Source organism: Anolis sagrei, chromosome 1 (assembly GCF_037176765.1).
Source record: "Anolis sagrei isolate rAnoSag1 chromosome 1, rAnoSag1.mat, whole genome shotgun sequence".
Classification (NCBI taxonomy): domain Eukaryota; kingdom Metazoa; phylum Chordata; class Lepidosauria; order Squamata; family Dactyloidae; genus Anolis; species Anolis sagrei.
In genome coordinates this window covers 45,832,781-45,851,694 of record NC_090021.1, presented here as the reverse complement: position 1 = coordinate 45,851,694, position 18,914 = coordinate 45,832,781, and the positions used below count along the sequence as shown (strand labels likewise).

The following is an 18,914-nucleotide window of genomic DNA, read 5'->3' as shown; positions in this document are numbered from 1 at the left end:
TTCAAATATTAAAACATAAGTAAAGGTATAGGTTTTCCCCTGACATTTAGTCCAGTCCAGTCGTGTCCGACTCTGGAGGTTGATGCTCATCTCCATTTCTAAGCCAAAGAGCCGGCGTTGTCCATAGACCCCTCCAAGGTCATGTGGCCAGCATGACTGCAAAGAGTGCCATTACCTTCCCACCAGAGCGGTACCTATTGATCTACTCACATTTGCATGTTTTCAAACTGCTAGGTTGGCAGAAGCTGGGGCTGACAGCGGGAGCTCACATTGTTCCCCGGATTTGAATCTGGAATCTTTTGGTAAGCAAGTTCAGCAGCTCAGCGGTTTAACCCACTGTGCCACCGGGGGCTCTAAACATAACATAACCAGGGCTTGGCTTTGAGAGCTTTTATAACTTATTTGGACAGACTACTGCTTGTCAAAATTCTTCATGATTTGTGGTGCCCAAAACTTGACAATCTTATTCCAGGTGAGCTCTGTCTAAAGACGAACAGAGTGGTACTATTACTCCCCTCAATCAAGATGTGATAATCTTATTAATGCAGCCTAGAATTTACTTATGAGAGAATAGGCCCTCTGCCCAGGGGACACCCGGATGTGTTACCATCCTGTTGAAGGCTTCTCTCATGTCCCTGCATGGGAAACAGGGGCTGACAGACAGGAGCTCACCTCGTCTCACAGATTTGAACCACTGACCTTCAGTTCTTCAGGCGAGCAGTTCAGCCAGCACAAGGGTTTAACCCATTGCACCATTGCAATGGGTTACACTTGCAGTATAATCTCAATTTCCTTCTGACATGATAAAAAAGCCTAGAATTGCATTCGCCTTTCCCTGAGCTGTGTCCATTTCTCAAGTGGGCATTCTGCCTCTGAGGTATAACTTGTTCTAAAGGGATCTTTAAAAAAAGAATTAGCCATCAGATCTCTTGTGAAGGAAATATAAATATTGCACCTCCACCTCCCATATCATATATGCTCATTCTGTTTGATTTTTCAAATGCAAAAAATGTTCCGAGGGCAATGTCAAATTCACAAAAAAACCTGATTAATTCAGATGAAAATATACAGACACAAATATTTTGTTCAGCCTACATTTTGAATGGGTCAAGTAATGACCTTCAATGAACAAGCTTGCAGTATGAGGTATTTCTGGGCTTAACTTTGCTCAAAAAGTGCACAACCCGTGAGCTACTTCTGAAGAACCTTTTGAAGTTTCAGCAGGCCCAGAGGTGGTGCAATGGGTTAAACTCTTGTGCCGGCAGGATTGAAGACCAACAGGTCACAGGTTCAAATCTGGGGAGAGCGCGGATGAGCTCCCTCTGTCAGCTCTGGCTCTCCATGTGGGGACATGAGAGCAGCCTCCCACAAGGATGGTAAAACATCAAAACATCCGGGCGTCCCCATGACAACATCCTTGGAGACTGCCAATTCTCTCACACCAGAAATGACTTCCAGTTTCTCAAGTCGCTCCTAACATGAAAAAAAGCAGGCCCAGAATGCAGTGGCATATAATGTCAGCAATTCCCTGTGTTTGGGATCAGGTTACTCCTGTCTTTCAACTTTCCAGTGATTATCAATGTGTTTCTAGCTTTCAGTCAAAATGTCAATTACCTTTCAAGCTTTAAACAGACTGGACTTGAGATATTGTCTTCTCCTGAAACATTCACATTGCTCATTAAAATAAAGTGGGAAGAACTTGCATAGTGTTCTAGCTATGGTGGAATCAAAACTGCTGAACAGGGTTTTTTCAGTGATTACATTAGGCCCAATGAGAAATTTCCTTTTACAGCTTTCCTAGCTGAGGTGGGTGGGGATTTTCCAGAAATCTGCAGTAGCGGGAAAAAGGCTTCATTTTCTGTGCAATAGCTATCCCCACCCTGTCCTTCTGAGTTATTTGCATTTCTAAAAAGTCTCATGCTATATGCAAAGCCCTGTTCTATTTCATTAAGTCTGCAAGATATTATTTCACACATTCATTTGGGCCAGAAGAACAACCACATATTACCCTAACAGTCATGTCTGAAACAAAAGTCAGATAACTGCAAAGGACAATTTTACTTTGCTTTGAAAACAACGTGTAGTGATTTCATGTGTTGGAATGGAGACCATGATTTGATTCTCCACTTATCCATGGAAACCCACTGGGTAACCTTGGGTATGTCACACACTTTCAGCACAAGAAAATCCTGTGATAGGTTCATCATAAGTTGGAAAATACTTGAAGGCACCCCACCACAACAACATTATCATCAACTACTACAACCATAACAACAAACAAATGATACTTTCAGAGAAACACAGTTCCATAAAAAAGAATGAAAATACACTTTATTTGAGTATATACAAATTGTTGTGTTATTTTACCATTTTTTTGCTCCTGTTTTATTGACTATAGTTAGTTGCTGTTGATAAAAAGTAAGAGTCAATAAGGCATAATAAGCATCGATAAGCCCCTTCTGATAGAAACAGATACTCAGTGTAGTGGGAAGGATAGCATTGACCATTATGTTGTAAGCTTATGAGGTGACCATCCGCAAGTGAGTGCTGCCACACCCTTAGTCATCTTGCCCAAGTGTATAACTTCACCAGGAACCTCCGTACATGCTCCATAGGTTGGGACATAGTGATGATCAAACCAAGTCATATGAGCACTGCTAGAACTTGTTCCCAGCTCTTGCCCTTGCAACCATTTAAGATCTATTTTAGATTACACCCAAAACGGCATGTGTTTTTATATTCCTCCTATGCCATATTAAGCTCTATGTAGAAAAAGCAACATGTGCAAGGCAGTTCTCAGTCAACCTGTGCTTGTGTCAGAAGATGGAGTGCCCAGCCAGTTGTTTCTCTCCTTAAAAAAAGAAAATCAAAAGTCTTCAGTGGGAACAAAGAGTTTATAAATGTTCAATTCGGAACCACAAGTTTGGTGTCTTTCTCATTGTGGTTGTTTTTATCCTCAGGCCCCAAATTGTTGTTTGGGTTGGCATTGTTTAAGTCCTGTTCCATCTCTCTACTCCTCCTCTTGCAGCACTGGCAGAGGCCACTGGAGTTCTCCAGCAAGCTGATGCAAAGATTGATGATTAAGGCAAGCCATGCCATGCCAAAGAGAATCCAAAGAGACACCACGTTCTTATACCAGTTGGGGTATGTGCGCTCAGGGTTCATGCCTAAGGAGAAAACATAGATGCTATTTACACAATATCCTTAAGAGAGAAGACAATCTGAAGATTGTATTGTCGAAGGCTTCCATGGCTGGACTCACTGGGTTGTTGTAGGTTTTTTGGGGCTATATGGCCATGTCTAGAAGCATTCTCTCCTGACGTTTCACCTGCATCTATGGCAGGCATCCTCAGAGGATCAAACCAAGTCATATGAGTACTGAGGATAGATGCAGGTGAAACGTCAGGAGAGAATGCTTCTAGAACATGGCCATATAGCCCGAAAAACCTACAACAACTCAATCTGAAAATTAGCAATCTGATACTAAGTATTTCATATAATGAACTAAAGCAAGCAGGCATTAGGCAGTTGCTAGCCATTTACATAATGTTCTTAGGAGGAGGACAATTTGAAAATTAGCAATTGGATACTAAGTACTTTATAATGAACTACAGCAAGCAGGAATTAGGCAGTTGCTAGGCTATATTTAATGACTGAGAGAACTGAAATCCTCAAACTGTAGACAGTCTGCAGAATGTTGGGAGTGGATGGGGGATTGCCCAGGTCACCGACCAAGACAAAGAATACACTGACTGGTGATTTCATCATTCAAGGATGCGTTATTCAAATAAACTATGAATGAGAGAAGTGTAACTAACAGACATTGCTCTGACGGCTGATTCCATTACTCACATACCTCTTCGTGAAAAATAAAGGTCAAATGCCTTACAGGTAAAGGTAAAGGGTTGTATTTTATACTTGTTTCCTGCTATAACGTATTAGTTTGCTCTGCACACAGGAAACATATCCCCCTGAACAATCATGATATCTCTGCATTAAGGAGAGCAACACGATGTCAGGAATTCCTCTAACTTTGCTACAGTGAACATTAAGTACAGTATTTCTACATTTTATTTTCGAAAACATCTATATAGGTCACAACAGTGGAAGGAAATGTTTACACACCAACTTTACATTCATTGTCATTATTGCACTCACACCTGAAAGGCCACTTGTCATCCATCACAATAATATATACTGAAATGAACACATGCGCAAATACATAAAATCCCCAGCCAAGATAAATAAACCCAGTAGTTTGTCAAATTTCCTTAAATTCTTGTCTACGAAGATAGGCTTGGGAAAGTTACTTATTTGATTAATGGGTGGGTTGGATTTCTGTGTTGTTTTCTTTTTACTTCCCAGTTGGCACAGCAACAGGGGTAAAAGTGGTAATTTCAATTCCAAATGGCAACTTTTTCCATGCTCTGAGAAATCTGGAGTACTTGCTGTGTATGTACATGCCTTCAAGTCATCTGTTGATCGTGAATTTCACAGAATACAGGGTGAAAGGGGAAAAAACATGCCAAGAAGAAAGCACAACAAGCTAACCCAAGCATAGGCTAACTTCAGCCCTCTAAGTATTTTGGACATCAACTCCCACAATTTCTAACAACCAATAGGCTATTAGGAACTGTGGGAGTTGAAGTCCAAAACACCTGGGGGCTGATGTTTGCCCATGCCTGAGCTAACCCTTGACATGATCACCTTCCATCTGGAAATCTATGTCCACAATGTGAAAGACCATGTGGATCCAGATTATGCCTCCATGGTTACTTGTAGACCCACCGGCAAGACTTGAACCTTGGAAGACAATCATACTGAATCACATTTGATCACCTATGATGATAAGGTTTTCTATGAAAGGAATATGCAGATGGTTTTGCTAGTTCCTTCTTTTGAAATATAGTTGACAGCAACTGTTATTCATTGGTGATCTTTTGTCCAAGTACTAACTGGCACTTACCGATTACATAGTCCCCAAAGCCAATTGTGCTAAGCGTAATGAACGAATAGTAGAATCCTTCTTCGTAGGTCCAGCCTTCAATAGCAGTGAACAGCAGAGGAGGTAGTAGGAAAAACAGTAAAAGGCCAACAACCAGGGCACAGGTCCGTGTCAAGATAGCTGCTCCTTTCTGGAAAGATTTAAAAAAAACAGTAAGGAAACAGACAGATGGATATATTTTGTGTCTCTTGTAAGAAAAAATCTTAGGGTAGAGAGGTATTAACAACCTTGTTCTGGAAGTTGAATAATTCTACAAAAGAGGGATGCATTCTTATTGGACCGATATCACAATTAAATCTGTGGGGAGGACATGATGGTCATGGACTACAGAAAGTCTATGTTCAAGACCACTGTGGGCTATTTGATTGTAATGGACTTTTAGGGAATATCATGTTCCTGGGCTTGTAAATCATGGCTAAGAAAGCAGGAAATGGGGTTTGGGAATGAGTAATAAGTCTGTGCCTTCCTCCCCTTGCATGACAGGTTGCAAAAAAAAATTGCATATACTCAAAAGCCATCTAGTACACCCATTTGTCATGCTGGAATACACAACTAAAGCACTCCTGAGAGATGCCCATTTAATATCTGTTTGCAATTGTCCAAAGAAGGAGAGCTGACCACTCTCCAAAGTAGTCTATTTCACTGTTGAATGGCTCTTGTTATCAGGAAATTCTTCTTAAAGTTTAGGTCGAATCATTTTTCTTGCACAGAGTTAACTTCTGCAATTCTGATTTCATTACGTTATAGGACCAGATTAGGTCCAAAACAGGGAGCTATGGAGGAACCTAACCAGAACATTAAACTATTATGCACAGTAAGTCATGGTTCCCCATTTCAGATGCAAATGATTGAAGAAGAAGAAACTATGTATGTAGTTACAAAACTAACATTTGACAGAAGTAGGGGAAATAAGGGATAATGAGGAAACTTTTTGGTTTATTCAGCAGGAGTTGGTTCATTAAAGTAAGATAATTGCAAGGATGTGCAGTATTTAAACTAGTTAATTACCTGTGGACAGAAGTATGCTCTCTAGATTCTAGCCAGGCTGGCTGTGGGATTTGGGGATTCATAATTCCCAAAAGCATGCTTTTCAAGTTCTAGCATCTCTAAATGTTGAGAGATTAACTCTTTTTCCCCTGTGTGGTTCAACAGTATCATACCTGGTGTTTATTTCAACACTGGAGGAGAGGCAGCTCAGATTCTTTAAAAAAAACCATGTACTTCTAAAAATCCATACAAACATGAAGAAAAAGCTAAAAATATAGCAGCAGCAGCAACAGTCGTAATAATGCTTTATTTATATCCTGCCCCCTCTCCCCAAGGGGCTTACAACAGGAGGAAACGATTTACATAATATCAGCCACACTTACAATCCAAAAAAGTTTTAATCAAAACAAATAAATAAAAAAGACAAATCACAATGCAAAGAAGAAAGATAAATATAAATAAACATATTAATTCTAACTCATAAACATCACCCATATAAATATTATTTATTTATTTATTTCACACATTTGTACTCCATCCTTCTCACCCCCGAAGGGAGACTCAGGCCAGCTTCATAACAGCCAATCATTCAATGCCAACACATAAATTATAAACTAACAGTTACAGTTAAAACAACAGTTAAAATCAATTATTAAAACATTCATTTAAAAGCTCTGACAGTTCAGAATCATAGTCCAAGATCAGTCCATTGCTGGTCACATAAAATCATTTTCATTCTAATTGCTGCATCTACTGCTCAAATGCTTGGTCCCACAACCATGTTTTAAGTTTTTTTCTGAAAGGACAAGAGGGAGGGGTCTGACCTGATCTCATTGGGGAGAGAGTTCCACAGCTGAGGGGCCACCACCACTGAGAAGGCCCTGTCCCTTGTCCTCACCAGTGGCACTTGTGAGGGAGGTGGGACTGAAAGCAGGGCCTCCCTGGACAATCTTAGCCTCCTTGATGGTTCATAGACGGAGATACGTTCGAACAGGTAAACTGGGCCAGAACCGTTTAGGGCTTCATAGGCTAAAGCTAGCACTTTGAATTGTGCTTGGGCAGACTGGCAGCCAGTGGAGCTGGCATAACAGGAGGGTTGTGTGCTCTCTGTACCCCACTCCAGTGAACAATCCAGCTGCTGCCCGTTGGACTAGTTGAAGCTTCCGAATAGTCTTCAGAGACAACCCCATGTAGAGTGCATTGCAGTAGTCTATTCAGGATGTAACAAGAGCACGGACTACCATGGCCAAGTCAGACTTCTCAAGGTGAGGGTGCAGCTGGCGCACATGTTTTAATTGCACAAAAGCTCCCTAGCTGAGACCTGAGGTTCCAGGCTCAACCAATATAAAACTTTACAACAATTAAGGCATATAGTACCACTAAAAACATCACAGAACCGGATCTTGTTAGTAAAAGCAATAAAACCCAATTAAAATTAATCCCATTAAAAACCTACATCTCTTGGTTTACAATTAGCCATATTCAATAGCATTGTTATAGCCATGAAAGTCTGCAGATGGGAACCACTATGAATGGTTCTTCTAAAATAGATGCTCCCAAGCTTGGATCCTCAAATGCTGCTGGATTATTGTTTCTAGAATGTCTGATAATTGGCAATGCTGGTTGTGGCTTCTGAAAGATGCAGGCCAACCACATCTGGTGATCCAAGGCTGGGAACCAGTGATCTGGCATCTCGGAAATGGGAACCTCAGCACAACTCACCATCTGCCCAAGTAATCTCAGTTTATTTGCTATGTAAGCACCATGCCACAACAGATCTGACCTCGAACTGTGGTGGACTGTGGCTTGGATTGGAAAGGCTGGTGTCTGGAGGAGGTTGTCTGGTCTTTCAAGAGTCTTTTGATCCTTCCCAATTTTGTGGGTTTGGCGTTTATTGGTCACTCTGTGACTCATTCACCAGTGAGAAACTGGATATCGTTTCTCCCAGCAGTTCATGGCTTAGCTTGGATCTGAACTTCCATCTTCCAGGAAAATTCATGATCCATGACTAATGAGAAGCAATCACCACAAAGGGGAAGTCAAAGGAGGTTCTCATAGATTAAGGCAGGCAACACTGTACATTTTGGGGCAGATTTTATCCTACATTTATTTCCTTATTTCCTTCCTTCTTTATTTCCTTCTATTGATAGAGTGGTCATATGCAGCTGAGGTTCCCCACTGTCACCTTTACAAGTTTGTATATTTTTAATTGATGTTAAATGTTTCTAACTGCTATTATATATGGTATCCCATACCTTGATCCATAGGGAGTGGTGTGTAGGAAATACTACTACTACTACTAATAATAATAATAAGGTGGAGCTGCCCGTTGTTTTATTATTGAAAGTCATTTTTAGACCTGGGAACTCCTTCTACAGACAGAAAACATTCTTAATCAAACACAATCACATTTTCTTTCAATGGGATTTTTTTCCATCTTGACTTAAACACAGATTTTATGAGTGAGAACTTTAGGAATTTAACTTGTAATACATATAGTATCCTGACGTCTACTGTCTGTGGAATAGCGTCAGATTCAACCTATGATGAACTAAGGACTACCAGAAAAGTTACACAACTATTCAGGAGCAGTCCTCCATCCTAGCCTCTTTCAGGCTGCATCATGTTTTCTGGACACTTCATAGAGTAAGCAAAAGGCCAGTAGATAACATAAGGAATGTGAGTCCTGCCCAGACATAATATGAAAGGAGCAAAACATGAAGAGGAAAGATAGCAGGAAATTAAAACAACTTTTCAATGAAATAACAGCGACTATCTTTTATCACAACCTACCTAAAAGTGCCACTATATTTAGCCACTTGTATTCGATTTTGGTGAAATCTTCCTTTTCCTACTTCAGATATATATTACAGAAAGGCTTTTTTTTTTTTTTTTGCCTTAATGGAAACTATGATTCACATGCCATTTGGATCTATGATGCAGTGCAGACCAAAATATTCTGAAGTTCTGAGGGTGGGGAATCTTTTACATCTATAAATTACGAAGCTGGTTGCATTTTAAAGATCTAGATTACAAAAGGAACTGAATAATTTCTGAATTCTGTTCCAACATTTAAAAGGTACCTAAGCAGAAGGGATGGCCAACTTCTGGTTGTGTTGGCAAGTCAGAGTAATGTGTTAAAACAGCAGAAAGAAAATCTGTAATATATATAGGAGCCCCCGGTGGTGCAGTGGGTTAAAGCACTGAGCTGCTGAGCTTGTTGATCGAAAGGTCGCAGGTTCGATTCCGGGGAGTGGCGTGAGCTTCTGCTGTCAGCCCTAGCTTCTGCCAACCTAGCAGTTTGAAAACATGCAAATGTGAGTAGATCAATAGGTACTGCTCCGGCGGGAAGGTAACGGCACTCCATGCAGTCATGCCGGCCACATGACTTTGGAGGTGTCTACGGACAACGCTGGCTCTTCGGCTTAGAAATGGAGATGAGCACCACACCCCAGAGTCAGACATGACTGGACTTAATGTCAGGGGACTACCTTTACCTTTACCTTTACCTATATATATATATATATACACACACACACACACACACACATACATACACATACGTACACGCGCACACACATATACACAAACACACACACTAGCCGTTCCCTGCCACGTGTTGCTGTGGACCAGTCTATGTATATGTGTTTTGTGTGTATATATATGTGTGTATTTGTATATATGTGGTTATGTGCATGCATTGTAATGTATTTTATTATTTTTTGGCTTTTTAAGTCTCTTCCACTGTATTTATTAGGGCTGGGCGGTTTCGTTCGTTAATTTCGTAATTCGTTTTTTTTATAACGAAGCGATATTGAACCATTCAGGAGCAACTTAAAATTGAAACGAATTTTTAAAATTTATTTCGTAATTGTTTCGTAATTATTTCCATATGTCTGGTGCAAGTTTTATAGTTGTTGTTTGTTTTATCAGTGATAAAAAAATAAATTATCACACCAACAGTCAACAACAGAGGGAGAGGGAAGCTTCAGAAGTTCCCCCTGTCCCATTGGAGGGTTTTTTAGCGTATTGCGCAATCGCGTCCGCCATTAATGAATCAATTCGTTATTGTTTCGAAATTGTTCCGTAATTTCCAAAATTTCGTAAATATCGAACTTTTTTAAAGAAAAAGTTCGGAATTCTTTTAAATAACGAAACGCAAAAACCGCCTAAAAACGAATCGAGTTTAGAAACAAATTTTTCCATGGTTGGACAGCCCTAGTAGTTATCAGTGTTTTTATGAGTGGTGGTCACTTGTTGAAAGGTGTATTGTGTCCAAATTTGGTGTCAATTTGTCCACTAGTTTTTTAGTTATGTTAATCCCACAAACGAACATTACATTTTTATTTCTATAGATATATATGAGATATTCCTATGCTATCCAATACATATATACTATCCCTATGCTATCCAAAACTCGACATCCATGGCGCAAATAGTAGGAACTAGCATATGCCACCAAATTACCCCGTATGAAGCCATTAACTAGTTTGCAAAAAGACTCAGTTTACAAAAGATGGTGCTACAAACTTTTCTTTCAGTTTGTCTCAAAGGTGCTAAGCCCCACTGAATTCATAGAATCATAGAATCAATAAGTTGGAAGAGACCTCATGGGCCATCCAGTCCAACCCTCTGCCAAAAAGCAGGAAAATCGCATTCAAAGCCCCCCCCCCCCAAAAAAAAAACAGATGGCTACCCAGCCTATGTTTAAAAGCCTCCAAAGAAGGAGCCTCCATTACACTCTGGGGCAGAGAGTTTCAATGCTGAACAGCTCTCACAGTCAAGAAGTTCTTCCTAATGTTCAGTTGGAATCTCCTTTCCTGTTGTTTGAAGCCATTGTTGCACATCCTAGTCTCCAGGGCAGCAGAAAACAAGCTTGCTCCCTCCTCCCTATGACTTTCTCTCACATATTTATATAATGTGGCCATCATGTCTCCTCTCAGCCTTTCTTCTGAAGGTTAAACATGCCCAGTTCTTTAAGCCATTTCTCATAGGGCTTCTTCTCCAGACCCTTGATCATTTTAGTCACCCTTCTCTGGACACATTCCAGCTTGTCAACGTCTCCCTTCAATTGTGGTGCCCAGAATTGGACACAGTATTCCAGGTCATGCTACCCCTCTATTCTGACCAAGGCAGAATAGAGGGGTAGCATGACTTCACTGGATCTAGACACTATACTGCTATCGATGCAGGCCAAAATCCCATTGGCATTTTAAGCTGCATTAGATTGTTGGCTCATGCCTAAGTGGAGTATCTTGCATTTGTCCCTGTTGAACTTCATTTTGTTAGTTTTGGCCCATCTCTCTAATTTGTTCAGATCGTTTTGAATTCTGCTCCTGGCTTCTGGTGTATTAGTTCTCCCTTCCAATTTGATGTTGTCTGAAAACTTGATGATCATGTCTTCTAACCCTTCATCTAAGTCATTAGAAAGATGTTGAACAGGACCAGGCCTAGGACGGGCCCTTCGGCACTCCACTTGTCACTTCTTTCCAGGATGAAGAGGAAGCTTTGGTGAGCATTGGGTAGCAAGTTAACCTGCAAATCCAGGCAATTCTTCTTACAATACAGGGCTGGTTGAAGGTTCTGCAACAATTCAAGTCATGACAGATAACCATTTTATTGACCTGTATTAAATCACCATAAAGGAACCATACTGCTTACCTGCCACTGGAACTTCTCTCCCAGGCGGAAGGCACAGAGCTGAACTGCGGAGAGCATTAGCTGCCCTATTCTGTTCAGGAGTATCAGGTTTAAGGGGATTCCAAAGAGGGCGAAGAAGATGCAGAGGACCTGGGCAACCTCTGTGCTGGGACTCAAGTTACCATAGCCTGGAAGAGAGAAAAAGGCAGGAATTAATTGGCCACATTGGTTGCAACAATAGTATGAACAGAATAGTGTAGTAGCTTAGGAGTTGGACTACAACTCTGGAGAACATAGTTTGAATCCTTGCATAGCCACAGAAGCCCACTAAGTAACCTTGGGTAAGTCATACTCTCCCAGCCTCAGAGGAAGCCCCTACTGAGCAAATTCTGCCAAGAAAACCCTCATGAAAGAGTCACAGTAGAACAGCAACAACTTGAAAGCATACATTGAGAACAATAAGAACAGCAACAACAAAATGAATATGTTTCAGTGTTATCTTAAGAAAAGGCCAGAGGTCTTGGGCTTGTGAAAAGTGATTCACAGATCAAATTCAGTCACTGAGTCATCCCTGTGATTCCTGCATACTCCTGCAAGAGACAGGTTGTTTGCCTATCATACCAGAGATAAGATAGGAAATAAAAAGCCAAAATACACCTAAAGACCAGGAGCCAAAAGATTATCAGATTCCTGAGGAAAGGGGGGAGAAATTCTGAATGCCTTGTACAATATTACAAAAATGAACATCAGAGTGAGAAATAATTTGAAATTTAGGAATAGCAACATGATGAACAAAAATCAAAATTGGACTATAGATGCCCAACATCCCCCATCACAGACTATACTTGGTTATGGTTGTTGAGATTTGCAGTCCAATAGTATATGGAGAATTGCACATCTTCTAATCCTAGTGTAAACATTGCATGTCCATTAGTTATGATCCTGTTGGCTATATTGGCACAAATTATGGACCTGAACCAAAATCAAACTTTAAGCAAAATACACAAAAATATAGTACCTCAGAAATATGTCAAAGTGATCCAATTTAAGGCCAATATTTATTTCAATATAAACGCCTTTCAGAGGTTCACACCAAAAAGTTATTTTAAAATAGGACAAAATCAATATAAATAAAAGCAACTATGGCAACTAAAAGTTGCAGCTAACTTACTTAGGTGATCCCTTGTTGTCTGAGCAGGGTGGTTTTCCAAGATTGGTGCACTGGCAGTGGGTCTTTAGGTGACTGTGGAGCCCTATCCTTGATCTGCATGTTCTCCCACAGTGAGGGCATTGGTTTCCAGGTAGAAGGCGGTCCTGGTCAGGGTTGGCTTGACGCCTCTCTCTCTCTTGGCACGTTTCTCTGTTTCGCCCTCCATTCATGCCTCTTCAAATTCTACAGCACTGCTGGTCACAGCTGACCTCCAGCTGGAGTGCTCAAGGGCCAGGGCTTCCCAGTTCTCAGTGTCTATGCCAGAGTTTTTAAGGTTGGCTTTGAGCCCATCTTTAAATCTCTTTTCCTGCCCACCAACATTCAGTTTTCCATTCTTGAGTTTGGAGTAGAGCAACTGCTTTGGGAGATGGTGGTTGGGCATCTGGACAACGTGGCTGGTCCAGCGAAGTTGATGGCGGAGGACCATCACTTCAATGCTGGTGGTCTTTGCTTCTTCCAGCACAGTGACATTTTGTCTGCTTGCCTTCCCAAGAGATTTTCAGGATTTTTCGGAGGCAACACTGATGGAATCATTCTAGGAGTTCCATGTGACATCTGTAGACAGTCCATATCCCGCAGGTGTATGGCAGGGTTGGGAGGACAATAGCTTTATAAACAAGCACTTTGGTAACCCTATGGATGTCTCAGTCCTCAAACACTCTCTGCTTCATTCGGAAAAATGCTGCACTCGCAGAGCTCAGGCAGTGTTGTATTTCAGTGTGAATGCAGCTAAGATAATGTAGAAATCAGATAAGAAAACCTCTAATTCAGATATAGACGTCTTCTCTAGCTTATAACAGATCTCTAAGGACCTCATTACATGGAGGTACTTAGGCCAGGGGGCAGCAGGGGCATTTGTGAGGCAGCTTGGTGAATCTGTCGGGAAGCAGGGTGAATCATTGGGCAGTGCCCCACATCGCCTTTTACCATCCCACACTGTTATCTGTTTGCCCTGGCTTGCTCCAGTGTCGTCCCTAGCTTGTCTTACAAGAACATGGGTAGGACTGGTGCTTAGCATGTTCTCAGGATTGGTGCTTAGCATGCTGCAGAGCTGGCACGGAGCCTCAAAAGAAGTAGCTCTGCATCATGTGATGGGCTCTGGCAGGCTCCATTCTGGCTGCATCTCAGCAGTGTCCTAGGATGGGGCTGAAAGCCCATGTGATCAGGTTGTAAGACTGGATCAGTTTTAAAATACAATAACCATTTATGTAAATCAAAGTCAGGAAAACACGCTGACCTGCTTTACACATAGTGTTACGCACGTTTAACATTAGGAGAACTGAATTTCACTAAGTTTTAGAATGATGCACTTTCTTCATTTCACTGGTGTAGTTGTCAGTCGGAAACATCTGCAATTTTTGAATCTTAAACTATGGTTAATCTCAATCTCGTTCTCTCTAGGTTTTCACCAATTTAGAATGACAGAAAACATTTACATGAATGCTTTCCGATAGAAAACCTCAGTACCTGTAGAAAACTTGTAAAGGATTAAACTTGCTGCCCAAATGCAAGATGTGTATTGTAAAAAAAGGAGCTTTTAATAAAATGCAGAGTAAAATTTAAAGATGTGACCTATTTGCTTTCTGGCACAATATAGTATCAAGCCCTCTTTGTTTTGGCAGATCAGCTGAACATGTCAGTCATCTATGATTCAATTTTAACATCCTGAAAAACATTGAATGGATGCCATGGAGTTATCTAGAAGAACAAAATTCAGAAGCTTTGTGTTACTATACCACAAGTATGGTTTTCTTTGATCATCTGAGTTTGTATTGGCACGTACATCTGTTAGCACAAGGGATGAAGGTGGCAAGCCCTGCACTAAAAACGCCGTTTATGACATCAACCCACAGTACACAAACAGAAGTAGTTCTAAAACAGGATTGTGAGGGAAAAATCACAGTCCATTAGAAAGAAAAAACCCAAATCAACTCTGAGGGCCAAAGAGGTGATGTACAGGGCACACCCACAAAATTTCTCTGTACACATAAATTTAACCCGAAGACACTTCAGCTACCACTTTGATCAGTCAATCAGACCAGAGGTTACAGTGGCACTAAAAGATCAAAAGCTTTCTCAAGGTATCTAGTCTTCAGAGAATGATGCAAGGACCAGCCAGTCTAACCCCCTTTGACATGGAACAATAAATGTTAATTAAATCCTTAATGTTCCCATCTTTACTTGAGTTAATGAAGGAGAATGAGAACACTATTCTCCATATTAAAAACACCAACTAGCATCGCCAATGATCAAAGCTATGTCCTTTGAATGAGAGGGAAACAGTCCAAGATTTACATATGAATTCACAATAATACATTTTCTTCCTTCTCAACACTATAGCGGCAGCTTAACATTGGTCCAATATTATTACACAATTTGACAAAGCAATTTTTTAAATATAAATGTTATTATCAATGTATAATTGTTTATGCTCTATGTCTAAATGTTCTTTTATGTTTATGTTTTAATTTGATTAGGTTAATTTATAGTTAAATGTTATTGTCTTGCTATTATCTTTTGGTTTTCACGTGTATGTACGGCATTGAATTTTGCCTTTATAATGTTCGAAACAGCTTTTGAGTTCCCTTAGGGGGAGAAAAGTGGTATATGAACCACCACGAAGGTTAAGATGGTCAGGAGAGGCCCTGCACTCAGTCTCACCATCCTTGCAAACGCAACTGGTGGGGACGAGAGACAGGGCCTTCTCAGTGGTGGTCCCTCGTCTGTGGAACTCCCTTCCCAATGACATCAGATCAGCCCCCTCCCTCTTATCTTTTAGAAAAAACTGAAAACATGATTGGGGGACCATACATTCGAACAATAGATGCAGCAATCAAGAATGAGACCGATTCTATGTGGCTGACAATGGTTTGACCTGGACTATAATTATGAATTTGCATGCTTTTAAATGTTGTTTTAATAATTGTTTTAATTAACTGTTTTAATTGTTATTTATACATTTGTGTGGTGGCATCAAATAGTTGCCTGTTATAAGCTGCCCTGAGTCCCCCCTCGGGGGTGAGATGGACAGGATACAAATATGTGAAATAAATACATTTGTTGTTCATTCGTTCAGTCATTTCTGACTTTTCATGACCTCATGGACCAGCCCACGCCAGAGCTCCCTGTCGGCCGTCACCACCCCCAGCTCCTTCAAGGTCAATCCAGTCACTTCAAGGATCTCATCCATCCACCTTGCCCTTGGTCAGTCCCTCTTCCTTTTTCCTTCCTTTTCACCCAGCATAATTGTATTCTCTAAGCTTTCCTTTCTTCTCATTATGTGGCCAAAGTACTTTATCTTTGCCTCTAATATCCTTCCCTTCAATGAGCAGCCGGGCTTTATTTCCTGAAGTATGGACTGGTTGCATCTTCTCGCAGTCCAAGGCACTCTCAGAATTTTCCTCCAGCACCACGGTTCAAAAGCATCTATCTTCCTTCGCTCAGCCTTCCCTATGGTCCAGCTCTCACAAATGCAGTAAATAATAAATAAATATTTGTGAACATCTGCTGACTTTTCTTTCCATTGTGCTGTAGTCCAAAAACTAACTTTTCTAAACTTTGGTTAAGTCGTAAGTCGAAAATGTTGTATTCAGGTTTTAATACAGAATGCGACAAACCTTACACTTAAAACAGTCTACAAGGCTATGGTTTAGGCGGAATATACTAGGCACAATATGATGTATGAATGTGAGACAGAAAGGGAGGGATTGAGAATAGAAGTACCAGGTAACTGTTTGAATATTTACTCAAGAAAATTTGTTCCCATGCTGCCTGGGAAGAATTCTACCCGTATGGAATTTCACACTCTTTTGTTTTCACTGCCTCTTCTCTTATAAAGTAAACTCAGGGTGTCGCAAGGTTTTGAGAGAAAGGAATGAGGTATTTACGTAAAAGAAATGGAATCCTCATACAATAGGTCATAGTGACCCTAGTTAAATATATAACAAGCTACTATGACAATACATTATTTCTGCATTAAAATCAATAGTGGTTTAATATTACCTTGGACTAGTGTTTTGTTACTTATATAATACTTCCATCCAGAGGATTATGAAATTGGAATGGGATAGGAATACAGGTATCACCTGATAATGTCCTAGGCAAAGCAGGTTGAACACAAGTTATTTTAATAGGATACATGTACCACAATTTTGTTGGGTTTCCTTAACTGTGGATTTCCATACATTCCAGAACTTGGTAAATGTGTGTGTGGAATAAACTGGTAGATGAAAGGCCAATTGTAGAAGAACTCCAGTGGAACAAGTGTTCTGAGTTTTTGAGAACTCTTAGGAGTTCATCACACAACTGATTTTCTGCATCTTAGGATGCTTCTGCCCCAGGTGAACCACAGAGCTCCATGCCACCTATCAGACGATGTAGGCTCATTTCCATTGGGGGGCCCTGGCTCAAATTGGACCATTGTATCCCAGTTATGATGGAGAAGCATCCCACCTGTGATGGGGAAGCATTGCTGCCAATGTGGTGGGGTGCAGGGCAGTGGAAATACCCCCGCTGTCCCGTTGATTCACCACAGCAGCTGGCGAATCAATGTGATGAGGTCCCAAAATAACATAAAGAGTCTTCCCTTTAAAAAGGCCCCAAAAGATGCAAAGTAAGCAGATTTTGTTTTCAAGTAATATGACACCTTGATATTTGAAATACTATCTTGCTCTATGTTCTTTTTTTAAACAGAACCAGTTTAATCCTTTCTTATTATTTGGATAATTTTAAATAATTTCCCACCAGCCTCCATATACGTAATGTGAATTGGAAAACTAGAAACATTGTAAGATGGAAACCTGCAAACACAATTAATTGTTACCCTTATTTTAAATACAATATCTTACTTCCCTCTACCAACTTCTTCTATATGAAGAGGTATAAGGTGCTATAGGCATAATGCCATTATTCAAGTAGTTTTAAATAAAGAACACTCCTTATTGTAAGCTTTCCATGAAACTCGCAGTGCCATCTTGTGGTAAGAAATAAAACTGTGCTAAGTGTGACAGACACATGAGAAAAAAATAGCTTGTACTTGGTATATACAGTTTGAGTCTCTTTCATCTGAAATGCCTGAGACCAGAGGTGTTTTAGAGTTGCATATATCTACATAAGGAGATATTGCGGAGATGGGACCCAAGTCTAGACACACCATTTATGTTTCATATACATCAGGTATCCCCGAGTTGCAGCCCTCCAGCTGTTTGGGCCTCCAACTCCAAGAAGCCCTAGCCAACTTGTTCAATGGTCACAAATTCTAAGAGTTGGAGGGCTGCAGTTTGAGGATGCCTGACATACACCTTACATACATAATAAAGGTAAAGGTTTCCCCTTGACATTATGTCTAGTCAAGTCTGACTCTGGGGGGTGGTGCTCATCTCAATTTCAAAACTGAAGAGCCGGAATTGTCTGTAAACATCTCCAAGGTCATGTGGCTAGCATGATTGCATGGAGCGCTGTTACCTTTCCGCAGAAGCAGTACCTATTTATCTACTCACATCTGCATATTTCTGAACTGCTAGTTTGGCAGAAGCTGGGGCTAACAGCATGAGCTCATCCCATCCCGCGGAGTTGAATTGCTGACCTTCAGCAAGTTCTGCTGCTTAGCGGTTTAACCTGCTGCGGCACCGTGGACCCCTACACACACAACCTGAAGTAATTTTATACACAGTTTTTGGAAATTGAAATGAAGTTTGTGTACCTGGAATTTCAGAAATTTGGATAAAAGATGCTCAACCTGTACTTTTTGTGCATGAAGCAAAGTTTACATCAGAAAGCAAAGATGTCAACATCTCAAACACCCATGTGGACAATTTTGGTTTATGGAATATTTTGGATTTCAGAATTCCAGACAAGGGATTGTTGCCCTGTATTATGTTGTCATCCCCTTTAAATTACAAATAACATACCTGTGTCTTCTAGAATTAAAAGAATATCATTGGTATACTCAATACCCAGAGTGTTATTTCTACCAAGAGAAAGGGATGCCATTTCTGAGGATCGAAGAAAAGTCATGTAATGTACCACTTTTTCTCCTGACTCACAGCATTACTGGAATGTATTTTGGTGTTG

The 18,914-nt window shown here is 40.6% G+C and overlaps 1 protein-coding gene across 1 annotated transcript in view; it reads right to left on the bottom strand.

Annotated features, from left to right (window-relative positions):
- Positions 1–2,304: 2,304 nt before the first annotated feature.
- Positions 2,305–18,914, bottom strand: part of KCNK17 (potassium two pore domain channel subfamily K member 17) — a 35,759-nt gene continuing 19,149 nt past the window's right edge. Inside the window, exons 3-5 of the mRNA XM_060755089.2 lie at positions 11,654–11,820; positions 4,967–5,135; positions 2,305–3,167 (exon numbers count right to left, since the gene is read on the bottom strand). Coding sequence (XP_060611072.2) covers positions 2,905–3,167; positions 4,967–5,135; positions 11,654–11,820 — 599 coding nt within the window. The 3' untranslated portion in view covers positions 2,305–2,904. The remainder of the gene's footprint in view (positions 3,168–4,966; positions 5,136–11,653; positions 11,821–18,914) is intronic.